The sequence below is a fragment of the Eurosta solidaginis genome, chromosome 2, assembly GCF_040869045.1.
Source record: "Eurosta solidaginis isolate ZX-2024a chromosome 2, ASM4086904v1, whole genome shotgun sequence".
Classification (NCBI taxonomy): domain Eukaryota; kingdom Metazoa; phylum Arthropoda; class Insecta; order Diptera; family Tephritidae; genus Eurosta; species Eurosta solidaginis.
The window spans coordinates 73,161,352-73,188,801 of record NC_090320.1 but is presented as its reverse complement, the minus strand read 5'-3'; the positions used below and the strand labels follow the sequence as shown (position 1 = coordinate 73,188,801).

General features: G+C 39.9%; 1 protein-coding gene across 2 annotated transcripts in view; it reads right to left on the bottom strand.

The window, feature by feature from the left end:
* The window catches only part of Chd1 (chromodomain-helicase-DNA-binding protein 1), a 78,990-nt gene that overhangs the window by 21,980 nt on the left and 29,560 nt on the right, over window positions 1–27,450 (bottom strand). For both annotated transcript variants that reach the window (XM_067765709.1, XM_067765708.1), the window contains exons 2-5: window positions 23,681–24,600; window positions 23,449–23,610; window positions 12,858–13,968; window positions 210–1,679 (exon numbers count right to left, since the gene is read on the bottom strand). In XM_067765709.1, the coding sequence (XP_067621810.1) occupies window positions 210–1,679; window positions 12,858–13,968; window positions 23,449–23,610; window positions 23,681–24,600 (3,663 nt within the window). The remainder of the gene's footprint in view (window positions 1–209; window positions 1,680–12,857; window positions 13,969–23,448; window positions 23,611–23,680; window positions 24,601–27,450) is intronic.

Genomic DNA, 27,450 nt, shown 5'->3' with positions numbered 1-27,450 from the left:
AATAAGACTTCGAATTTTAGACTTCTGTCCACTTACAATGTTCATTGGCCCCACTGTGTGCCGGTTCGAAGACGTTAAAAAAAGGTCAATTCAGCAGATTTCAAACATTCTTGTTATGAATGAAAATAACAAGTAAAAATAATAATTGGATTTTTTCACATAAGAATATTTTTCTTTTTAATCATACTTAAACAATACCAAATACAAACCTGATTCGCAGCTACAGTTTTTCGTCGTGGTGGTAAATAGAGGTCTTCCATTTCTTTTGCGCGTTCTTGGTCCTCCACTATCTTTCGGAAATTCTCGGGTATAATGTCATCCCAATCTTTGGTATCTTCTTCATCCCCTCCCATATTGTCATCATCTTTGGTCGCTTCACTTGGCTCTTCTTCAAATGTTGCTATACTAGCAACTTTGAATGCCGAAAGCAAATCATCTGCAGGCATTTCTGGATCTTCATTACGTGTTTCTGCACGTCGTAATATTTCATCGATATCGCACACCAATTCGTCATCATTTTCTTGTTCATCCTTAAATAATTCTTCAGCACCAAATTTCAAAATGGCCGATAAGTCATCTTTATTAAAAGGTGTAGCATTTGCATTTGAACTGGCACCACTCTTATCTAAAACTGTACGACCGGTTGTGTCCATACGCTGTATAACCAAATGATCAAGTACCATTTTCTGTTTAGCTCGCTCCACAATTTGTTCTTCAACAGAACGTGCCGTTACTAAACGATAAATATTTACTTGATTTTTTTGACCAATACGATGTGCTCGTGCCTGCGCTTGTAGATCGTTTTGAGGATTCCAATCCGAATCAAATATAATAACTGTATCTGCGGTTGCTAAATTAATACCCAATCCACCAGCACGAGTAGACAACAAAAAACAAAAATCTTGACTACCTTCAGCATTGAAATGATCAAGGGCTTGGCGCCTCATTTCACCTTTTATGCTACCATCAAGTCTCTGAAATGGAAAATGTCGCTTTTGCAGATAATCGGCAAGCACGTCCAGCATGCGTACCATTTGTGAAAAAATCAAAACGCGATGTCCCGTCTCTTTCAGGCGACATAACAATTTATCAAGTAATACTAATTTACCAGAACCTTTTAATAGCGTTTGTAGTGCCTCATCTTGCTGTAAACCCATCAAGTCGAATTCAGATGGACGAATAAGTGATGCATGATTACAACATTTTTTCAACTCGATGACAATATTCAAAAATGTTGACGTAGAACCCTTTTTGCCTTTACGCAATGCATCAAAATTTTTCGTCAATATCCATTTATAGTATTGTTTTTGCATTAATGTCATTTCGACTCGTAATATTTGCTCCACCTTTGCTGGCAGTGATTTCTCTACATCTTTTTTAACGCGACGTATAATATACGGTTCAAGCTGCTGATGCAATTTTGTATAGCCTTTATCTGCAGCATTGCCATGTTCAGATTCGAAATCTTCCCAAGTAACAAAACGATCAGGCATAATAAAATGAAGTAAAGCCCAAAGTTCTTTGAGAGAATTTTGCAATGGTGTGCCAGTGATTAGTAATCGATGATTCGTTTCAAATTCTTTCAGTGATTTATATAACAATGAGTCGTCATTTTTTAAGCGATGAGCCTCATCAACTAGTAAAGCCGCCCACTGTAAGGTGCCGAGAAACAGCTTATCCTAAAGTAAAAGAAAAAAAATATGCAGAAATACTTGTAAGCACTTATTGAAAATATGTATGATAATTAAAAAACAAGTAAGAAAGGCGAAGTTCGGGTGTAACCGAACATTACATACTCAGCTGAGGGCTTTGGAGACAAAATAAGGTAAAATCACCATGTAAGAAAATGAACCTAGGGTAACCCTGGAATGTGTTTGTATGACATGGGTATCAAATGGATGGTATTAAAGAGTATTTTATAAGGGAGTGGCCATAGTTCTATAGGTGGACACAATTTCGGGATATCGCCAAAAAGGTGCACCAGGGGTGACTCTAGAATGTGTTTGTACGATATAGGTATCAAATGAAGGTGTTAATAAGAATTTTAAAAGGGAGTGGGCCTTAGTTCTATAGGTGGACGCCTTTTCGAGATATCGCCATACAGGTGGACCAGGGGTGACTCCAGAATGTGTTTGTACGATATGGGTATCAAATGAAAGGTGTTACTAAGAATTTTAAAAGGGAGTGGGCCTTAGTTCTATAAGTAGACGCCTTTTCGAGATATCGCCATAAAGGCGGACCGGGGGTGACTCTAGAACGTGTTTGTACGATATGGGTATCAAATGAAAGGTATTAATGAGGGTTTTAAAAGGGAGTGGTGGTAGTTGTATATGTGAAGGCGTTTTCGAGATATCGACCAAAATGGGAGTCAGGGTGACCCAGAACATCATCTGTCGGGTACCGCTAATTTATTTATTTATGTAATACCGCGAACAGTATTCCTGCCAAGATTCCAAGGGCTTTTGATTTCGCCCTGCAGAACTTTTTCATTTTCTTCTACTTAATATGGTAGGTGTCACACCCATTTTACAAAGTTTTTTTCTAAAGTTATATTTTGCGTCAATAAACCAATCCAATTACCATGATTCATCTTCGGATTTCGGCCATTTTTTATACCAAGATAAAGTGAGTTCAGATAAGTACGTGAACTAAGTTTAGTACAGATATATGGATTTTTACTCAAGTTATCGTGTTAACGGCCGAGGGGAAGGACAGACAGTCGACTGTGTATAAAAACTGGGCGTGGCTTCAACCGATTTCGCCCATTTTCACAGACAACAGTTATCGTCATAGAATCCCCCCTACCAAATTTCACAAGGATTGGTAAAATTTTGTTCGACTTATGGCATTAAAAGTATTCTAGACAAATTAAATGAAAAAGGGCGGAGCCATGCCCATTTTGAAATTTTCTTTTTTTTGTATTTTGTTGCACCATATAATTACTGGAGATGAATGTTGACATAATTTATATTCATATGCTGTAAAGATATTCAATTTTTTGTTTAAATTTTACTTAAAAATTTTTTTTAAAAAGTGGGCGTGTTCGTCATCCGATTATGCTAATTTTTATTTAGCACATATATAGTAATAGGAGTACCGTTCCGGCCAAATTTAATCATGATATCTTCAACGACTGCCAAATTACAGCTTGCAAAACTTTTAAATTACCTTCTTTTAAAAGTGGGCGGTACCACGCCCATTGTCCAAAATTTTACTAATTTTCTATTTTGCGTCATAAGGTCAACTCACCTACCAAGTTTCATCGCTTTATCCGGCTTTGGTAATGAATTATCGCACTTTTTCGGTTTTTCGAAATTTTCGATATCGTCCGATTTCGTTCATTTAAATAGCGATCTGAGATGAGTGCCCAGGAACCTACATACCAAATTTCATCAATATACCTCAAAATTTACTCAAGTTATCGTGTTCACGGACTGATGGACATGGCTAAATGAATTTTTTTTTTCTATCTCGATTAGTTTACGCCGCTACGGGGTACAGTTATGCGAACAAAATTAATATATACTCTGTGAGCTCTGCTCAGCTGAGTGTAATAAAAAGATGATAAAAAAAATTTTAAGGACTACCTTTATATAAATGGACCAAACAATAGAAGGCAATTTTTCCTTTAATACAGACATAGTCTTGTTGAATTTTGACTAAAAAAATTTAACAATAGTCTTGTAAATGAATTTTGGGATTTTGGGTTTTTTAGTGAAAATTCAACAAGACTATGTCTGTATTAAAGGAAAAATTGCCTTCTATTTGTTGGTCCATATATATAAAGGTATTCCTTAAAATTTTTTTATCATCTTTTTATTTTAAATTTTTTTAGTACTGCCTACAAAAAGGCAATTGCAACTTTGATTAGTAATTTAAGTAATTCCTAAGTGAAATTCTTTTCTTTATGTATTTGTTCAAAATAGCAAGATTTAAGAGAATTAGTGGAATTTTCGCTGACAACACTGGCGAAAACAACAGAATTTCAGCTTGCATGATAACAAGAGAATTCCACCCCCGGATGTCAGCTAATTAATTTGCACAGCTCAAAATCGTGGTGAAATTCGCATACGCCTGAAAGTCTAAAAGAATCGTGGTGAAAGTCGGGTACGCCTAAAAGTATGCAAGGACGTGCATTGAGTTGGGCCTTCAACGAGGTGGAATTCTACAACGCCTGCAACATTCAGGAGGCTAGCCATGAAGATACGGCCTAATCTTCTAAATAGTTCGACTTGTGCGTTACGTAGCTCAAATTTTTTGATCAAGCTTTGCACTGTCATCAAGTTTTAAACCATATTTCAGGTTTCAAGTCTCTAGATATCCGGGAAGTTAGTTAAAAATCGATTGCAAGATTCCCAATTTAAAACTAGTTTTCTCAATAACTCGATCCATGCGCTACCTAGCGGAATTTTTTTTAAATTATTGCATTGTCACCGGGTTCTGACTTACGGCTCAAGTTTCATATATCCAGCTCACCGCGAAGATACTCAAAAATTTATTGCAAGATTCCCTCGTTTTTCAAGGATTTGTAGTTATCTCACTTAGCGCGCCACCTAGCGGAATTTTGTTTTCTGTAAATTGCATTGTCACCGGGTCTCGAACTATGTGCTAAGTAACAAGTCTCTAGGTAACCGGGAAGTTAGTTAAAAATGGATTGAAAGATTTCCAAATCAAAATTAATTTTCCTAATATATCGATCCATGCGTCACCTAGCGGAATTTTTTTGATCAAATGTTGCATTGTCACCGGGTTCTGACCCACGGCCCAAGTTTCAAGTCTCTAGTTCACCGGCAAGTTACTAAAAAATCGATCGCAAGATTCCCCTCGTTTTTCAGGGATTTGTAGTTAGCTCAATTAGAACACCACCTAGCGGAACTTTGTTTTCTATAAATTGTATTGTCACCGGGTCTCTTCTAAATAGTTCGACTTGTGCGTTACGTAGCTCAAATTTTTTGATCAAGCTTTGCACTGTCATCAAATTTTAAACCATATTTCAGGTTTCAAGTCTCTAGATATCCGGGAAGTTAGTTAAAAATCGATTGCAAGATTCCCAATTTAAAACTAGTTTTCTCAATAACTCGATCCATGCGCTACCTAGCGGAATTTTTTTTTAAATTATTGCATTGTCACCGGGTTCTGACTTACGGCTCAAGTTTCATATATCCAGCTCACCGCGAAGTTACTCAAAAATTTATTGCAAGTTTCCCTCGTTTTTCAAGGATTTGTAGTTATGTCACTTAGCCCGCCACCTAGCGGAATTTTGTTTTCTGTAAATTGTATTGTCACCGGGTCTCGAACTATGTGCTAAGTAACAAGTCTCTAGGTAACCGGGAAGTTAGTTAAAAATGGATTGAAAGATTTCCAAATCAAAATTAATTTTTCTAATATATCGATCCATGCGTCACCTAGCGGAATGTTTTTGATCAAATGTTGCATTGTCACCGGGTTCTGACCCACGGTCCAAGTTTCAAGTCTCCAGCTCACCGGCAAGTTACTCAAAAATCGATCGCAAGATTCCCCTCGTTTTTCAGGGATTTGTAGTTATCTCAATTAGCACGCCAGTTAGCGGAAATTTGTTTTCTATAAATTGTATTGTCACCGGACCTCGAACTACGTGCTAAGTTACAAGTCTGAAGGTAACCGCGAAGTTAGTTAAAAATGGATTGAAAGATTCCCAAATTAAAATTAATTTTCCTAATATCTCGATTCATGCGCCACCTAGCGGAATTTTTTTTTTTTTTTGATAAAATATTGCATTGTCACCGGATGCTGACTTACGGCTCAAGTTTCATATCTCCAGCTCACCGGTGTCATCGCTAACATGCTCTGATCTGACAAAGCATCTATTTACTCCGCCTTTTACTTCATTCATTCATTCTTTCTTATTATTAATTTTTCTCTGATGTAACATAACTTTCAATATGTATTAAAGAGTCAGTCGTTAATTTGATTAAACCGAACAAACAGCCATTTTGACTCCTGTCTGGCCGCGCGACCGGGAAGTTATTCAAAAATCGATTGCAAGATTCCCTGCGTTTTTTCAGGGAATTTCGTTTATCTCGATTCGTCTGCCACCTGGCGGCATTTTGTTTTCCACGAATTGTAGTGCCATCGACTCGCAAACTATGTGCTAAGGTTCAAGTGTCTGGATCACCGAGAAGTTAGTTAAAAGTTGATCGCAAAATTTCCATTTTAAATTAATTTTCTGTATATCTCGATCGGTGCGCCACCTAGCGGATTTTTTATTTCACTTGCATTGCAATGTCTCCCAGATCTGAACTATGTTCTAAGTATCAAGTGTCTAGCTCAACGGGAAGTTACCGAAAAAGAATTTTCCGTGGGTCGAAAATTCGTATGAAAATGAGGGGACAAACATTAAAGGGACTATAAAGGTAGTAAAAAATCGTAATCAATATAATATTATCAACCAAATTCTAAACGTCGTGTTTCTCAAAATATCAAACATCGCATGAGTGCGGCTTCCCTCCCAGGAGAAAAATCTTTGAAGAGATTTACAAGATACATTTTTTAATGTAATGCCGTGTTTAGATGGTAGTGTGCTCCGCCTACCACACCGACGATCCTGGGTTCACGCCCCTGGCAAAGCAAAATCAAAATTTCAGAAACAAGGTTTTTTATTTTAATTATAAAAAAAAATTTCTAGCGGGGTCGCCCCTCGGCAGTGTTTGGCAAGCACTCCGAGTGTATTTCTTCTATGAAAAGATGCTGTTCGGAGTTGGCACAACCAAGTAGATCCCGTCCCGCCAATTTGTAGGAAAAATTAAAAGGAGCACGACGCAAATTGGAAGAGAAGCTCGGCCTAAAATATCTTCGGAGGTTATGGCGCCTTACATTTTATTTATTTATTATTTATTTTAATATTCACGGCTTTCAGATCTAGCTTTTTAAAAGTGGCATAACTCCATTCTTATTGGTACTAGCACCTTGAAATTTGAGTGAGGGTGTTTTTAATAGATCACATCAAAATCTGCGAAAAACAGTTTCCAAAAATGTTGGTTAAGGTCATGGTAAATTTAGCTAACGACATGTTTCACAGTATATCTATTTCGATCATAAAATTTTTAAAAATACCAGTTCAAGTCAAATAAAGTAAAAGCACTTTGAAAAAAAAATAAAATAATAATAATACGTATAATATGCACCACAAGGAGAAAACTAGAAAATAAAACGAATGTTTTAGTTAGTGGCCTCAGCTTGTTGTTGTTGTTGTTGTAGCGACAAGCACACTCACCGAAGGAGCCTGTCGAAGAGGCGACTAAAATACCAGATTCAAGGGGCTGTGTAGCGCAACTCTTCAGGTTGCCAGCGCAATATATAGCTTCTCCAAACCCAATTGTCAACCTCACCTATCCGCGGCGAATCCCGTTTCACTAACAGACGAGGTACTGGCGACCCCAAGCTCCTCATGTTCATGGTCCTTTACCGGATGCAGATCCGGTACGTTCCGGTAACAAGCACCATTACGGTATTAGCCCGAACCTACTAGGACATAACGCCCTCCTTAATAAACAGGATTCGCCACTGGTAGGCGAGGTTGATAATTGGGTTGAAGAAGCTATAAATTGAGCTGGCAACCTCTTGAATCAATTTCGTATTTTAGTCGCCTCTTACGACAAGCATACCTGCCGCGGGTATAAGCCCCCTAAACCGCTGGCCTCAGCTCTTCAACACTACTACATACCTTCGTGGCTTAGTGTATGAGAACTTTTTATTGGGGTTCCTTTCTCTCGGTTACACTAGCAGGACAACTCCTGACGTAAACCAAAGCCACGTGGGACATCTCTAATATAGAGATTCCCCAATAAGATCATAGAGCTGCATGGTACACATGCGGTTGGCTCCAGAACTAATGTCTATACAACTCGGGCAGAGATAAATCTAAACGTGGAGTGGGCCATAGGGAGGTTGGTGTTAGAGGCGTTGGTTCCCCATTACAATTGAAGAGATGGTTGGCGTCATGTGGGAACACATTGCAAGCAAGACATACATTTTGTATGTCAGGGTTTATTGTAGATAGAGATGGAGAGTGCGTTCCTCTTCTACAAGTTCTCGGTATTTTTCTTTAAGTACTGTATTCGCCGGGCAATTCCGACACCTGTTTGTGGATATCACTGAGGACCAGCTTGTGCTTTTTACTGCCAGTTCATAATTTCGTTATGCTCTTTCATGTTCAGGAGTCATAATGAGACGTCCCGTGGCAGTTCCGACTGCACGAACTCAGTGGAAGGCGGCACGCAGCAGGGCGGGGTGTTATCACCACTGCTGTGGACGCTTGCCATCAAGAAACTGTTCAGGCGGTTCGATGAGGTACCCATCAAACTTACAGCTTACGCAGATGATGTTGCAATTGTCCCCAGTAGAAAGTGCGTTCCAACGATTAGCTCAATGATGGATTGGGCGCTTCGGGATATACATACCTGGGCATCTAATGTGGGGTTGAGTCAACTCAGAGAAGACGGATATGGCCTTGTTTACTAAGAGGTACAAGGTCCCAAATTGGACCAGGCCAAAGATAAGAGGGGTGACCCTGCAGGAGAAACCTTGCAGAAAATATCTAGGAAGCTTTCTAGACAGTAAGTTGTCATGGAAGCTTAAAGTGGAGGATAAAGTGAAAAAGGCCTCGACTGCACTTTATGTATGCAAAAGAATGATGGGGTGTACGTGGGTTTATCGTCCTCTCTTTTTCTGTTGTTGTTCTCTTTCTCATTAGCGATTGTAAAGCCTATCTTATACTATGGAGTAAAACAATACCTCAACAAATTAGAGGAGGTATGCAGGCTATCAATGATTAGCATTACGGGAGCCCTGAAAATAGCCCCGATGGCTGCATTGTATGCCATTCTGCATATTCCGCCTGCAGACCTAGTGGCAAAAAACATAGCGCTAACAACTATAACGAGGCTCAGTGCCTCTGGGCAGCTTGAGCGCAGACCATACGGCCATAGCAGTATAGCGTCATCAATTACAGAACGAACAGACTACCTGATTCCCTATCTGCGCTTCGAAGGGGCTCCACATATGAGGTGGATGTTGGCGCAAGGGCCCAAAGGCGACGCCGCTGATCCGGAAATAAACAGATCCTACAAGCTGGTAGATCACTGCAGTGTTTTTCAGGCGCAAGTAGCCACTACCAACCAAAGCAGTAGAAACCCTGGAAGAAAATAGCTTAAACTACAGCCAAGGGCGCATCGCTCGAAGCATGTTACATAGACGTCCCCATTAGATTGGGTGAGATTACACATGATCAACCTAGCGGGAAGGGCGCGGGGCTGCAAAGTGTCGAAGATCATGTGCATTGGACTAACAAAGTTACGTCTATCATAAAAAACAGGTGTGTGTATACTCATGACGGATATTCAGACCGGACACAGTCTTCTGTAGTCACACGCCTTTAAATTAGGCTTGGACAGTGATTGCACATGATCAACCAATCGGGAAAGCCGTGGAGACAAGCGAGGAGCTGCAAAAAGTCGAAGATTATGTGCAGATCTTACAACCTTAGAGACACACAGTTGCTTGTATCATTAAAAAGAGAGGACTGTAGACTTATGACGGGTATTCTGACTGGACACTGCCTTCTGGTGTCACATGCCTTTAAATTAGGCTTGGTCAGTGATAACAGATGTAGGAAGTGCGGGTTGGAGGAGGAAACTATCGAGCACGTTTTGGGCTGGGGGGACGCAACAAATTAAATGGGGTTACACTGAAATGACAGCCCTTGGTCGCGAAAAATCCCGAGTCGTTCCAGTACATAGAACCGGATGCCTTAGGAAGAGTGTTGTTGTTGTTGTAGCGATAAGGTTGCTCTCCGAAGGTTTTGGGGAGTGTTATCGATGTGATGGTCCTTTGCCGGATACAGATCCGGTACGCTCCGGTAACACAGCACCATTAAGGAGCTTGGGGTCGCCAGAGCCTCGTCTGTTAGTGAACAAGATTCGCCGCGGATAGGTGAGGTTAACAATTGGGTTTGGAGAAGCTGTATATTGCGCTGGCAACCTGAAGGGTTGCGCTACACAGCCCCTTGATTCTGGTATTTTAGTCGCCTCTTACTACAAGCATACCTACCGCGGGTATATTCTGAACCCCGTGCCCTGCTGTTTCCAGACAAGACTCCAGCTATTACGAGAATACCGCTGTCAGATCTAGAAGCAGGAAGTGGAATAGGTCCTATAAATCTTTTAGTATTTGCCAAGGGGACAGAGTTAATTTATAACATAGGTCCTGGTTTTTCAGTTTGGTCGTTAAACAAACTTCTGGTAACATCAGTCTATGTTAGGTACTAATGTTATTGTTGTAGCGATAAGGACACTCCTCGAAGGTTTTTGGGAATGTTATCGATGTTGATGATGCTTTTCCGGATGCAGATCCGGTACGTTACGGTAATAAGCACAATTAAGGTACTAGTCCGACCATTTCGGGAACAATTTAGTATGACCACACGAAACCTTTTAGGCCATCCCACCCACCAACTTCCTAGATCCATGAGGAACTCAGAGCCGCCAGAGCCTCGGTTGCTAAAGAAACAGGATTCGCCACGGGTAGGTGATGTTGACAATTGGGTTGGAGAAGCTTTAAATTGCCATTCGAAACCAACCGAAGCTTCACACAATCCGGCTCCATATCTGGCGATTTCTTTAAGCTGATAGGTTCCGCCTACCAGACCTAAGCTTCCCGGTCCCGCTCCGCCGATTTGTAGGGAAAATTAAATAGGAGCACGACGCAAATTGGAAGCGAAGCCAGGCCTCTCGTTGGAGGTAAATCGCGCCAAGCTTCGATAGTACAATCTATTACAAGATCGTAGAATGCTGGTGTATAATGATATTGATTTCATTGGTCTTAAGAGAGGTTTGTTGAAATAACAAAACAAATCTAAACTAAGTTTAAAGGCAGAGAACTTACCATTCACACAAGCACCTTCCTTTTGATTAAAAAAAAAATGTGATTAGCGGCAAGATGAAATAAAAAATGCATTTTCTACAATTAAACATTTTTAGAAAAAACAAAATACATTCGTTGAAACTGGTTTTTTCATTAAAAACAAGAATTTTCCAAGGTCTTGTAAACTTTTTGAATGAATAAAATAGAAATTTTAATGGAAATTTTAAAATGGAACGTTCTCTGAGTGTTGTATATTTCGTCTGGAAAACAATAAATATTTTCTACGTTTACTTAACTTCCTAGATTGAGAGAATTTCCCTGTGGGTGGCGTATAGAAATTGCAGAAACCCTAGAAAAGTTTGCACAAATGTATTTTGTTGCTGCGTGCGGTAAACTTTTGACAGTAAAATGAAAAACCTACATTTTTATGGATTCTATACAGGGATACAAAAGTTTTCTACATGCAACAACAAAACACATTTGTGAAACATTTATCTCTGCATAAAATGGCGGTGTGGCAGTGTAACTCTGCTAAACCAGCTGATTGTGACAATTTATTTTCGTAACTTCACAAATTTTTAGCGAAGAAAATTGAAATGAAGGAAATAATTGCTAATGAATATTTATTATCATTGACAGCGCGTTTATGAAAATCAGCTAATACACGGGGTAGACATTTATGTTCTTTGGTGCACTGTAAATGTTGGAAACTTTCTGGGTAACTCTATCAAAGCTTTACCATTTTAAGAAAATGATATAAATTAACTTTTGGCGCTATATGCAGGTTCAGATCGAAAGGAAATTAATTGCATAAGTGGTACGCTCTCTGGGTGTTGTATATTTGGTATAGAAAACGTGACATCATTTCTATGGTTACTAAGCTTCCTAGACAGAGAGGATTGCCCTATAAGCTTAGGTATAGAAAATGTAGGAACCGTAGAAAATTTTTCATAAATGTATTTTATTGTTACATGGAGAAAACTTTTGTCAGTAAAATGGAAATCTTTCTACGTTTTCTATAGATTATAGAGAATACCCCTATTCTGAATTTTTCTGCTATTTGACATGCAGGAATAAAAAAATAGGTTGTTGAGGAAACTATGAGTGGTGGTTATTTGATTTACAATTTTTTTTTTCTCTATTTTTCTATACCAATTTTTTTTTTAAGCTGATACTAATTGTAACCGTTATGTCTTAGTTTACAAACTATCTATTGTTTGTCTACGTTATTGAAATACTTCTGAATTTTCGCTTTTGTTCTCTGTCACTGTTCTGAGTAGAACTATAAAATAATTTTGCCAAATCGTTGTGCTAGGAAAAATTTAATCAAATACAAAATACAAATTTGAACATTGCTACAACAACAACAACAACAACACCAAAAACAAATTTTGAATTATTTTCCTTGGTACGTTGAGGTGTGATATATTTAAAATGTATAAACATTGGAAAAAAAGTTAGGTTTTTCCATTTGAAACTCGGTGAGAATGTACGATTTTCCATGGAACGCTCGATAAATTAAAGGCGCGATCACATTCGACTTTTGCGTTGTTCTTGCGCTGGTGTCACTTTGAAATGAAGCATTTTGAAAGTATTCATGGGTGCTCAAAGTCAGCTGTTGACGCAACGTCAGCGCCAAAACGACGCAAAAGTCGAATGTATTTCGGGCTTTAAATGTCTGTGTATGCATATGTGTTTTAGGATGGTTTCTTTTCGTATCAGATCTCCTTTGTTCAAATTGTAATACCAAGGACAAAGATATCACATATAAATTTTGATCCCGGTACTTTTCGACTGCAACTTTCACTGTAGGGTACGGAGGACTGTATTATTCCTTCTTAAAGGCAAGAGATCGAGATTTTTAAATTGGGGAATGTCGAAGCCCTGCGTTATTAGAGAACAAACCTCTAGTGATTGAATCATGTACATATATGACTAGTATAATTATGTATACCTACCTTTAGCACAATCTCATACGTTGTAAGAATGCAATTAAATTTCAGTCTTTTTGAGCCCTCATATTGCCATTCATATTGGCGTATCATTTCTCTTGATTTCACATCGCCCAAATATGTTACCACATTCATCTCAGGTGCCCAGAGATCGAATTCACGCTGCCATGCCGTCATAGTACTTAGTGGCACAACACACAGAAACGGGCCGTATAAGTGATGGCCTTTAAATAATGAGTACAAAAAGCAAATAGTTTGTATGGTTTTACCAAGACCCATTTCATCGGCAAGTATAACGGAATTTTCTTTACACCATGAATGTAATAACCAATTTAGACCATCCATTTGGTAATCACGCAATATTAGACCTTCTGCTAGAAAATCGGGTTGCTCTCGTATCTTATAAAATTTTGGACGATATTTGAGCACTTTACAATGTCGAGATGGAGTACATTTGGACATTTCTCGTTCCTCAAACTGTTCTACACAACGTTGCCATTTACGTTGAACTAAAATACCATCTTCCCAAGTGGCTTCGGCATATGGCAATGATTGCCACTTACAAAGGTATTCTGACATACCATCAGGCTTTTCGTTACGAGCTATAATTCGATCTACATTATTATATGATTTGAGTAAATCGTTCTGCAATTCCAATTGGCATTCGAAATAGTCGATATCTTCAGGACCGGCATAACGACGCCAATATTCAATATCTTGCTCTTTCTTAACAAAGTTATCAAGTTTTTTCATGCCTTTTACTTTTTGTTCACGTAACGTTCTTTCAGATTCCCATGTGTTGTGTATATACGACCAGCCTTTCCATTTTATTAGATACTGAGTTTCAGTATTCTCTAGGTCTTTCTCATCCGCACCATCATTGGGATCGACACCCTGTTCCTCTATGGCATAAATTGTTGTTGGATTTCCTGTACAACCTTTACGACCTTGACGCTTTGCTAATATGCGCTCGATTGTTTCGCATTTTTCTTCCTCTTCAGCTGCCGCCGCTTGACTCTCATCATACTCTACCTCTAACAGATCTTCTGAGTCGGTTTTCTCGTCCTCAGAAGCTTCCTTATAGCTAACTGCTGCCGCAGCTCGACGAGTACCAAACCTAATGGAGAATAAAATATTTATTGATAAATCTATGGATATTCTCAATTTACAACATAAAGTTCAAGAATGTGTATAGGATAACTATGTCAAATATTTCATAAATAACTAGCAGACTCGGCAGACGTTGTTCTGCCCTAAATTTGGTATATCTGCATACATTTTAATGAGCTTTTTCCGTATAACTCTGCCCTCGCCTCTCTACACTTTTTCCTAATCTTTGTATTCACTCCTCCCTCCGTATTTTTCGCGTCATCTATCTCCATCTTCGTCTCATTCTATCTCTTTCTCAGTCTCCTTCTCCCTTTTCTCTTCTCTCAAGTTTTTCTCATTCTTCTTCATATCTTATTGCCAGTTCCAGAGGGTGGTATGTATTTTGTTCCAGTCCCATTCAGAGTCTCAGTCCCAGTCCCACTCCGAGTCTCGGTATCAGTCCCAGTCCTAATCCCAGTCCCAGTCCGTCTCTGGTCTACTTCCCGGCAAACTTATATACCAAATTTCAGGCAAATCGAATAGGACGTATGTAAATAGGTATGGGGGTATTATTAATTCATGTCTTTATTTCGGCTTCGCATGCATATTTATCAGTTTTGCCAGGTTGATACGACTAAATCGAATATCACAATGAAAATTACTTAAAAGCTCTCAGCAACAGCTTTCATTTGATATCCAAAATACACACACATTCTAGGGGTATCCGGGTCCATGTTTTGGCCTATATCTCGAGACCCTAGTCACCAATAGGTATAAAAACTACCCTATAGTAAAGCACTCATCAAAAGCACTGACCCCAGCCGGTAAGGGGGTAAGAATATACCCGCGGTAGGTATGCCTGTCGTAAGAGGCGACTAAAATACCAGATTCAAGGGGTGTGTAGTGCAACCCTTCAGGTTGCCAGCGCAATATATAGCTTCTCCAAACCTAATTGTCAACCTCACCTATCCGCGGCGAATCCTGTTTCACTAACAGACGAGGCTCTGGCGACCCCAAGCTCCTCATGGAACTTGGGGTGGGGAGGGAGGGGATGGCCTGAAGGTTTAATGTGGCCACATAAATCGTTCCCGAGATGGTCGGGCTAGCACCTTAATGGTGCTGTGGTACCGGAGCGTACCGGATCTGTATCCGGCAAAGGACCATCACATCGATAACACTCCCCAAAGCCTTCGGGGAGCAACCTTATCGCTACAACACCAACAACAGTTTTCATTTGATATCCATATTGTATAAACATTGTCTCGGGGTATCCGGGTCCACCTTTGGCCTATATCTCAAGACCCAAGACACCCAGCGGTATAAAAAATTATCTGTAGTAAAGCACACATCAACAGCTTCAATTTGATACCCATAATGTAAAAACGCATCATAGTGTTACCCTGATCCACGTTTTGGCCTATATCTCGAGACCCTAGTCACCAATAGGTATGAAAAATAACCTGTATTAAATCATTCATCAACAGCTTTCATTTGATATCCACATTGTATAAACACATTCTAGGGGTGCCCGGGTCCACGTTTTGGCCTATTCTCGAGACCCTAGTCACAATAGGTATGAAAACTACCCTGTACTAAAGCACTCATCAACAGCTTTCATTTGATATCCATATTGTATAAACACATTCTTGGGGTACCCTTGATAGCTATCAAACAAAAGGCATATTTTTACTTTCTCTAAATTAGTTTCGTTCGATGCTTTTTTCCAATTTCCATACAAAATTGAATACTTTTGCAAGCTCTGAGCTGGAGTCTTGAAACTTGGAACACACACCGGAACATAGTAACAATTTAACGTGAGGGAAAAAAACTTTGCTAGGTGGTTTAGCGATCGTGAAAAAATGGAATTTTTGTTTTCCCGATAACTCAGAGATCTGAAACTTTAACGAATGATAAATGAGATTTCCAGATGGAACAAGGATCGAGATGTTTAGAAAGTCCACTTACAAAATGTGGAATCCTGACACCGCTATTTGAGTACCTTCCCGTAGGAACATAATTCAGAACCCCAGAACAATGCAACATTAGGGCGAACTTGTGGGTGGGGAGGGAGGGATGGCCTGAAGTTTTAATGTGGCCATATAAATCGTTCCCGAGATGGTCGGGCTAGCACCTTAATGGTGCTGTGTTACCGGAGCGTACACGATCTGTATCCGGCAAAGGACCATCACATCGATAACACTCCCCAAAGCCTTCGGGGGCAACCTTATCGCTACAACAACAACATCAACAAGGGGGGAAAAAGTTCAAATAATCAACTGAACTGAGAAATTTTGCTTTCCAGTTTTAGGGAAGTCGAGTTTAAGAAACTTTGGGCTCTATTAGATGCTAAAATTTAGGATAAAAGAGTTTCCTAGCTGGGACGTGAATCGAGATTTTCATAGATACATATTTAGAAAATCTATTTACAACGTGTGGAATCTTGCGGCCGCTGTTTGAGTGACTTCCCGTAGAGCAAGATTCTTGAAACTAAGAACATACTTTAGAATCCCATGGCAATGCAACATCAGGGAAAAAATTTTCGCTAGGTAGTCCAGGGATCGTGAAAATTAAAAAAAAACATCCGAACTTGGAAGTTTTGAGTTTTAAGGAACTTCCCGATAATTCAGAGAACTGAAACTTTAAACGAAACTTCGAAACGAAAAATTTCCCTATAAACAAGGACATAATCTTGTTGAACCTTGATATTCAAATTTTTGTATAAGGAACTAAAAATATAAAGGTGGAAAGCAATAAATACACTTTGGATAAAATAATGTGCGTTACACCTTAAAATTGTTGTTCGAAAAAAATGTTTATAGTGGTTATGTTAAAATTTGAATATCAAAGTTTAATAAGATCGTGTCTTTGTTTAAAGAGAATTTTTTCGGTTTTTTATTTTTTTCTGGTATTGTCATATAAAAGAAGTACTTAAAAATTCTTTATCATCTTTTTTTGATAGCTCTCAAATTGGAAACTTTGAACTCAAGTTATAAAAATAAACGTTTGAAGATAGTGTTAAATACTAAAAAATACTAACAATCAAATTGCCAAATAATATAAAATTTTTGATAATTTTCTTATTGTTTATTGGGTTATTCTAATATTACAAATTAATGTAAACCAGCGCCATCTAGATTTTAAGTTAAGGTGCGACATAAACACAACTATGTAAAAACCACAGCTAACTATACGATGTAGATTAAATATAACAATGCATAAACAACAACTAACGTTAAGATGTAAGAAAATGACTAATGAATAAAGAAGAAGGCACTTCCGTTTTGGCGATTAACTAGACACGACGTGTTTATTTAAAATAAGATTGAATCGGGTAACATCACCTTTTGAAGTACATTTTAATCTAAATTTACAACTCAGGTATGGGGCAAACCTACCAAACTAAATAAAATTAAAGATATTTTAAACCTTTTCTAAAAGAAACTATGGGTAATCCAAGGAAAGACGTAGAAAAAGCACTTGAAGCAGCCGGAGTGGAATTCCCACCATCGGCGACTTTGCAGCAATTACGCAGCTTGCTAACAGATGTTGTGGGAACCAAAGCAACGGAGTCGACCAGCGCTAAATCCAATACTGCCGATATTACTAACACTGCCGATTACACCAATACTTCAGGTGCCTCCAATACTGCCAATGCCGCCAACTCTGCCGATGCCGTCAACTCTGCCGCTGCCGTCAATTCTGCCGATGCCGTCAACTCTACCGGTGCCGCCAACTCTGCCGATGCCGCCAATTCTGCCGATGTCACCAATACTGCAGATGCCGGACATATTGCAAATGCCGTCAATACAACTGATGTTGCCAATAATTATTCGGCCGTCAGTACTGAAGTTCGTATCAATACTACTGAAACAATTGAAATTGACAATGCCGTTGAAAATCTCAAAAGACAAACTACGCCAATATTCGCTAACCTGGACGATGAAATAATGGCCCTGAAGAAACGATTAGAGGTTTTAGAGCTTATGAAGCAGATCGAAGAGCTCGAATGCAGAGGTCCCATGAAGATCAGACGCCGCCTAGACTTCAGTGACATCGAGCACGCTCTGCCTAAATTTAACGGGGATGATGTATCTCCAGTGCATCATTTTCTTCGTGACTTTGAAGAAATTATGGACTCGTCAGGAGCAGACGACAACTTCAAGTTGCTTGCCCTCCGACGGTCCCTAACAGGGACGGCACGTGTCTTTTTGTCAACTACAACAGCGTTAAATTATGACGCATTAAGACGGGCGCTTGTAGCCGGGTTTGACATCGCGGTTTTATGCCAAGAAATCTATAAAATGCTCTCGCAGCGCCGATGGAAGAAAAAAGAGGAGTCTATGCACTGCTACGTATTACATATGCAAGCGTTGGCAAAGCGTGCCAATATCTCTGAGACTGAAGTAATAGACTTTATTATCGACGGCATAGGCACCTTAATCCCCAACGTTCAAATTTTATTGACGGCACGTACACTGGACGAATTGAAACCGTTGATAGGCCGATATCAAAACAAATACTTTGGCACCAATATCACTGGCACGCACGCTGGACAATCAACAATTACTGCAAAACAGCCGACAACAACAAATCCGAAGCAATCCACTTCGAAGCCAAAGTCAAACCCAATGCTTTGTTATAATTGTTCGCGCAATGGGCATACGAAACCCAACTGCCCATATCCAATACGTCCAGATGGATCCTGTTTTCGGTGCTGGCGAATGGGACACGACCATCGCTCCTGCCCGAATCCGCCGAAGGTACTCAAACCACGAGACGAGGTATCGGAGGAAAAAATTTATTCATTATTAACAATGTAAAATGTAAAATTAAATTTAGAAACAAAACAAATGAAATGGAATTAGATATCTTGCCAGATAAGAGCATGACCATACCTATTATTTTGGGACGTGATTTCCTCAGAGTTTTTAATATTAAATTGAGAGGTCTTGTTGAAAAAAAACCTTAAAGAAAAATTAATAGGTTTAAGATATGAGCCTGGTATTCCTAGAGGGACACAATCCGATACTGGTTCTGATGCACATTCTGTTGTTGTTAGCCCGATATAATGAAAGTGAACCTAATGCCGTTGAATCCTGGGAGCCTAAGAATCCCACTGCCGCTGACGTACCTGAAATATTTAGCATAGATTTTTCTCATGACAAAGAAGATGTTGGCATTAGTTTTAAGTTAGCTGAAGGCCAGCGTGATGGTCTAAGACGACTCATTAACAATACCTATATTAACCCTGACATTGAACCTGAACCATATAAGTACGAAATAAAGATACATGTAATCAGCGATGTGGCATTCCATTACGCTCCCCGGAGACTTTCATACGCTGAGCGCAGCCAAGTGCAATCGATTGTGCAGGAACTGAAACAGAAGGAGTCATACGACCCAGTGACTCACCCTATGCGTCCGCCATCGTACTGGTTAAAAAGAAGAGCGGACAGCTACGAATGTGTGTAGACTATCGGGCACTAAATAAATTAACCATAAGGGATAATTACCCTTTACCCCTGATTGAAGACTGCCTCGAATACCTAGAAAATAAAAAGTTCTTCTCTGTCCTTGATTTAAAAAGTGGATACCACCATGTACAAATGGCCCCTGAATCAATCAAATTCACTGCATTCGTAAGTCCTAACGGTCAAGATGAATACCTAAAAATGCCTTTCGGTCTAAAAAACGCACCTGCGGTATTCCAACGTTTTATTAATAACATTTTTCGAGATATGATTGACGATGGGAAAATAATAATCTACATGGATGATATCCTTGTTGCTACAGCCGGATTTGAAGAGCACAAGAACCTTCTAAAATCAGTCCTAGAACGACTTACCCTACGAGCGCTGAAATTAAATCTGGGTAAATGTAGATTTGGGTATGACGAAATTGACTACTTAGGATACACTGTTACCCGTGCAGGGATATTGCCGAATAATTCCCACATCAAAGCCATTCAAAAGTTCCCAATACCAGCTAACCAAAGACAACTGCTGTCATGTCTTGGGGTATTTTCATATTTTCGCCGATTTGTGCCCTCCTTCTCCCAAATTGCAAAACCTCTACAGAATCTGCTTAAGAGAAATTCACAATTTGATTTCGATGAAAAATGTCTCGACGCTTTTCATGAGTTAAAGTCCAGACTAGTGAAAAGCCCTGTCCTAACCGTATATAGTCCAAGACGAGAGACAGAACTTCAATGTTATGCCAGCAGCATAGGTTTCGGTTCGGTGCTCCTACAGCGCCAGGATGATAAGAAGTTCCACCCGGTCTCATATTTTTCCAAAACTACTTCGAGTGCTGAATCGAAATATCACAGTTTCGAACTGGAGACCCTATCCATCATATATGCTCTTAGAAGATTTATACACTACTTGGAAGGTATCACGTTCACGATAATTACAGATTGTAATTCATTAACGATGACCCTCGATCGAAAACAGTTAAATCCCCGAATAGCCAGATGGGCACTGGAACTCGAGAATTATAATTACAAGATACGACACAGGAAAGGAGCATCTATGGGTCATGTCGATGCTTTGAGCAGGAGGGAAATTGCCTCAATCATAAATACAGACGACGTGGAGTTTCAATTGCAGATTGCTCAGGAGCGGGATAAGAATATTGAATCAATACGAAGTCGCCTGGAGAATGAAGACGTATCAGAGTACGAACTAACGGACGGGCTTGTTTACAAAAAGAAACCAAATGGTAAAAGAGCATTGTGTGTTCCTAGTGAAATGGTGATACACGAGAAGTTAGGCCACTTGTCGGTGGATAAAACCCTCGACAAGCTTTCCCCTTATTATTGGTTCCCGAATATGAGAATGAAAGTAGAGAAGTACATCAGGAATTGCCTGAAATGTATCATGTACGCGACACCTCCACAAGCCAAGGAAAGAACCTTGTACACTATCCCAAAAGAACCACTGCCGTTTCATACCATCCACATTGACCACTTCGGGCCGCTTCCATCGATTAGGTCCAAACGAAAACACGTTCTTGTGGTGGTGGATGCTTTCACGAAGTATGTCAAACTTTATCCAACCAACTCTACGAGCACTCGGGAAGTGATCGCCTCCCTTGAAAAATACTTTAATTATTACAGCCGACCAAGTAGAATCATAAGTGATAGAGGGACCTGCTTCACCTCCTTGGAATTTGGTGCCTTTCTAAAGAAGAAAAACATAAGTCACATAAAAGTTGCAGTTGCTTCGCCGCAAGCTAACGGCCAAGTCGAAAGGGTAAATAGAGTGTTGAAAGCCATGTTAGGTAAGCTAACTAATGAAATAAACCATGACGACTGGGTTAAGAAGCTACTTGAAGTGGAATATGCAATTAACAATTCAAAGCACAGTACTTCTCGCGATACACCAAGTCGGCTCCTTTTTGGTGTTGAACAAAAGGGTGTGATTGTGAATGAATTCACCGAGTTTTTCCACGACAACATATGCCCTGATGACGGACGAGATTTAGATCAAATACGTAAACATGCATCTGACTCTATCTTAGCTAGGCAGGCGTATGACACTAAGCGGTTATCGAATGATTATCCCCGGACCAAGACCTACAGCATAGGTGACTACGTTGTAATCAGAAACGTTGGAACGACAGTGGGTAGTAATAAAAACTAATACCACGCTACAAGGGCCCCTATGTTATTCATAAGGCATTAGGGAATGATAGCTATGTCGTCAGAGACATTAACAATTGCCAACTGACCCAACTCCCTTATGATGGAGTGGTGGAGGCCCATCGTATCAGAATGTGGCGGCAACAACTCGAAGGATGTGCTGACGAACTAGAATGCGATTCTCTGGGATGAATTAAATAAGTTCCTCCTTCATGATCGGGGTCGATCTTTTATCAGGATTGGCCGAGCTGTAAACCAGCGCCATCTAGATTTTAAGTTAAGGTGCGACATAAACACAACTATGTATAAACCACAGCTAACTATACGATGTAGATTAAATATAACAATGTATAAACAACAACTAACGTTAAGATGTAAGAAAATGACTAATGAATAAAGAAGAAGACACTTCCGTTTTGGCGATTAACTAGACACGACATGTTTATTTAAAATAAGATTGAATCGGCTAACATCACCTTTTGAAGTACATTTTAATCTAAATTTATATTGAATAAAAATTTTATCGGTGAAAACGCAAAGCTGCTTCCCTCTCTTCCCCGTAATCAACTTTTATATGAATAATTTTCTGAGGCGCCTACCATCAATATCCGTACAGCTTTTCTCGTTAAAATATAAGATTGATTAGAAGAGTATTGAAACAGTCGAGATTGATAGAAACATGTTTAAACAAAAAATTATCATCACAAAATCGTGTAAGTGCTCAAATTAATTAGGTGGTTTTGCTCTTTCACCAATAATCTGAACATTAGCATATGTTATGATGGCCCGGGTTCGAATAAACGAAAATTCGACGAACTGAGTCAGCTTTTCGTCATAACTTACTTACAGTTATGTTCATATTAATAGCAGTGCTTTCTTAGAACCCTAATAAAGTGGATTTATCTAAAGTAAATCAAACCAAATTTAAAAACGTTTGTGTTATGTAATAACGCATTAAGGCTAATTATGTTAAGAGCAAAAAATATTTCTTCTACACCACGCCAAGTTGTAAATTTGAAAAAGATTACACAAGTGTCAGAAAATAATGTTCATAAAAATAGCAGTTTGAAAAGATGTTTATTAAAAAGTCATTATAACTAAAGATGTATAGTGAATTAACTCAAAAAACACAAATAGTTGACTAATATTTCGTTGTATAACCCCATTTCGGATGACGGCGGCACATCTACGAGGCATGGAGTCCACTAAGCGCTTACATCGGTCCACTGGTATATTTGCCCAAGCTGATTGCACTACTTCCACAATAACTTCGCATTGGACAGTTTTTTTTCATCAACGGCGAGCTTTATATCCCCCCATAAGTTTTCAATGGGGTTCAAGTCCGGGGCCACTCCATTACTGCAATTTTGATCTCCCGAAAGAAAAAAAATGTTTGTTCTTAATATAATTAGCCTTAATGCGTTATTACATAACGCAAACGTTTTTAAATTTGGTTTGATTTACTTTAGATAAATCCACTTTATTAGGATTCTAAGAAAGCACTGCTATTAATATGAACATAACTGTATTTCGATTTTGTATAAGAAGGTATGGCATCGAAATTGTCACTTACCTAAGTTGCTCTGTACAAAAATTTGTTTCATAATAAATTTCAATTGAAGTACATTTGAACTATTTTAAAATCTTAAAATAAATTAGCAAATTTGGAAATTTTTACAGAATGTATTCAACAAAAAAAAAAATTTATATTCGCGATTGCTTGTTTATTTTGTTTTCTAAAACCCTATTGAGCTTTATGTTATTGTATTTTAATTCATTTGATTTTGGAAAATATATTTTTAAAAGTAAATTTTATTTTATTTCAATGTGAAGCCGGTCTCTAGTACCATGTATTTGTATACTAACCTCTTGCTGTCATCGTCACCGCTTTCATCGCTTGAATATGCCGCCTTTTTTCCTCGGCGTTGTGATGCTTTAGATTTGCCAGCTTTTGTATTGACCTTACGCTTTGGTGGCGCCGAAACATCGCTCTCCGCATCGCTTCCACCGCTTTCATCTGAAGCCCAACTAAACACAAACAAAATTTCATCTCAAATAATACCATTTTGTGTCTCTATACAAGTTTTTATTTAATTACTTTTGTTTCTTTCGTTTTTGCACAGGCCTCTTTGTGGTCCTATCATTTGTTGGTATGATGGCAGGTTTTCTCGCTATTCGTGTGCTGCGATTTGGTTGATATTCTTCCTCATCTTCACTACTACTACTACTGCTGGCCGTTGGCGATTCTTCGGCTGATGAGTCGGAACTCTTTTCCGCAGATTCACCGGACTCTGAACCTTGACCGGCATCTTCATTATTACCATCGGCAATATTCTCAAGGTTTGATGCGGATGAAATTTTGAGCTCTATGGATGGTTCAGGTACCATTTCTGGTGACGTCTTCTCTGTTGCTGCAAATTTTGGCGATCTACTTGTGTTTCCATCGCCGTCCCGTATTTTCTCATTTTCTTCAACGCTGGCATATTCTGCCTGTGACTCATCATCACCATCATTTGTAGTATTTGAGGTATTATTATCTATGGATGTAGTTGTTGTATTAGCTGTCGCTACTGATGTGTTCTTAGTGAGACTGTTCGCAGCATATGCCTCGGTATTTTGATCATTATTTTCATCATCTTCTTCATTACTCTCTGAGTTTGTTTCAGAATCCGACCCACTCTCTGAATCGTTTTCGTCTGAATATCCGTTAGTTTTCATATCTCTTTGAGCTGCCACCGGTTTTGGAGGATATCCGGCTGTAGCTGAGCTAGTTTCATTAGATACTGCATCTTGCGGTGTTTTTCTTTGTTGCTGTGCGTCATCGGTATCGTAGCTTTGGTCGCTATTGTGGGACGCACTGTGTCTTCGACTTGAGGTGGAAGATGCGGCTGAGCTATCTGAATCACTGTCAGATTCTGACGAACTGCCACTACCACTGCCACTGCCAGAGGCATTTTGTTCTTCGTTGTTATCATCATTATCTTCCGATCCTATACTGTTCATGGATTCATTGTGCTCCTAAAATTATTAAGAAAATATTTCTGGATGATTGCGTGCAATGAACATAAGGCCGGTAGAATAAAAATTAAAAAAAAAAAAAAATACCTCCGAGGAGATAAAATTTTTATTTCAAATTGACCTTTCCTAATAAATTTTTCTTACCGATTGGTAGGACGAGATTTGCATGTTTGATATGCACTATGGCAGTTCTTAAAGTTACCCAATTCGAGTGAAAATTTTCACTGCTTATTTTTATACCATTTGCAAAAGAAAATATATGTATGTATATAACGAACGGCTTAGTGTCTCCACATGACACCAACCATTTTTTCAATTGAAATGTGGAACCAATGTCCTTAACACCCCTCTCTCTCTGGTCCAACTCTCTTGAAATTGCAAGTTTCATTGGTAGTAAGAGGAAACTAAAATACCAAACTGATTCAAGGGGTTGTGTAGCGAACCCTTTCAAGGGGTTACCAGCACAATATATAGCGCCTGCATCACAATTTTCAACCTCACCTACCAGTGGCGAATCCAGTTTCTTTAACAGCCGAGGACGAGGATGCTACAACTATGACGTCGACGGTCAGTGGTACGGATGTTACACTGACGTCTTTTTACTTTCCTCACGATGAGTCGGCTCCGACTGAGCTAGTCAGCAAGATAGCTCTGCATCCGAAGGGGCCACTACTACTATCGGGAGATGCCAATGCGCACCACGAAGCGTGGGGCAGTGGAGACACGAACGAAAGGGGTGTGTCACTCTTTGATTTTGTTATTTATCATAATAATAGGGGTTCGGCACCCAGTTTTTTACTAAGAGCAGACAGGAGGTTCTGAACGTCACGCTGATCTCGGGCAGCGGGGAATTTATGATAAAAAATTGGATGGTGCTTGATGACCACTCTTTTCCGGATCATAGATTTGTCCGCTTGGACCTTGACGGGACGCCAACTGGCGTGTCTACAGTGAGGAACTTCAAAAGAGGCTCTCAGGATTTAGTGTTCATATTCCCCAGAACTCTGCTCAGCTGGATAATATGGTTCACTGGTATATGAAGGCATGCGGGGAGGCTCTTGATAAGGCCTATCCAAGGAAGAAGTCTAGGGGTGAGACCAAACCACCATGGTAGAATGCGGACCTAGATAATCTACGCAAGGCTTGTCGGAAAGCATTCAATCTTGCTAAAGCCTCCAGGGAGGCTCAAAAATGGGACTCATACAAAACGATTCTCGGGGATTATAAGAAACTGCTAAGGTCGTCGAAGAGGACTTCTTGGCGGAAGTTTTGTAGCGAAATGGAGAAGGTACCTGAGGGATCTAGGCTCAGAAAGGTGCTCTCTGGTGCTCCAAAAAGTGTCCCGGGATGCCTGCAAGGATCTGATGGGACATGGACGGATTCGGCGGAGAGCGCCCTTTGTTTGCTCCTGAGTACGCAATTTCCGGGCGCTAGTGATGAAGTAATGAACTGGAGGGAGACTCATACTGGTGAGCCGTATGAGGCGAAGTTCATTACTATGGCTAAAATTAAATGAGCTATGTGGTTCAAGCCCTTCAAAGCACCAGGGCTGGATGGGTTGGCCCCGGTACAAGTCCAGCAAACAATAGAGCTGAGTTCTGTGTGGTTGTAAACATTTTCAAAGGAGTTTGTGCTCTTAACCATAATCCACAGGGTTGGAACGATTCGAGGGTCACCTTTATACCAAAAGCTGTAAGGACTTGACACGTGACCGCTAAAGACTTCAGACCGATTTGTCTGACATCCTTCCAACTGAAGACACTCAAGATATTAATGGACTCTACACTAAGGGAGTCCTTGGAGGGAAAGTTATCGACATCCCAGCATGGGTACATGAAAGGGAAGTCCACGGAAAATGCCTTGCATGCAGTCGTCTACCAGATCGAGAAATCTTTTGCGTACAAGGACTTCACACTCATAGCTTTTCTCGACATTGAGGGAGCTTTCAACAACGTTACGCCGCCTGCGATAACTGATGCACTAATCGGCTTGAGGCCGATCCGGGGCTAGTGAAACTTGTTCAGCAGTTACTGTTGCGAAGAAGGGTACTTTCCCACTTCTATGGGTTGCCACACTTAATGAGCTCTTGGTTCTTCTTGAGAAGGACGGTCGCGGCAGGGTAATCGCATATGCAGATGACCTCGCGCTGTTAGTTAACGGGAAGTTTCCGCAGACACTATGCGATCTAATGCAAACTAAGCTGAGACTGGTGGAGAACTGGACCAAGAGTAAAGGTCTATCGTTCAATTCAGCCAAAACTGAACTGGTTCTGTTCACCAAGAAATATAAGATAACTACGTTGCAGCTGCCGGTGCTTGCGGGTATGACCCTGACGCTGATGGACTCTGCCAAATACCTAGGAGTAATTTTGGATAGGAAATTATCCTGGAGCAAAAACGCTTAGGAGCGTGTGAGAAAAACAACGGTGGCACTGTACAGCTGTAGGGGTGCTGTTGCGCAAAGATGGGGACTATTAGCGGATATTACCCTATGGCTCTACACTGCTGTGGTTAGAGTCTAACCGTTAGACCAATCCTTTTATACGGGGGGTCTGGTGGACGAACCTAGAAACTAAATCAAACCTACGGGCACTCCAGAAGGTACAAAGAAGTGCTCTATTTTGCGTGGGGGTGCACTGCGCACCACCCATGCGGAGGCGCTGGACACTCTTTTCAATGTGTTGCCAATAGATTTAATGGCCAAGCAATGTGCGGCATTTTCTGCTCTGCGGATGTGAGAGTTATCCGACTGGAAGGACAATGTGGATGGCCATGCAGCCATCCTTAAGAATCTGGATTCGCCTTCGTCGGAGCATTGCGCTCCGACTGCCTTCTTCGATATGAAGTATGA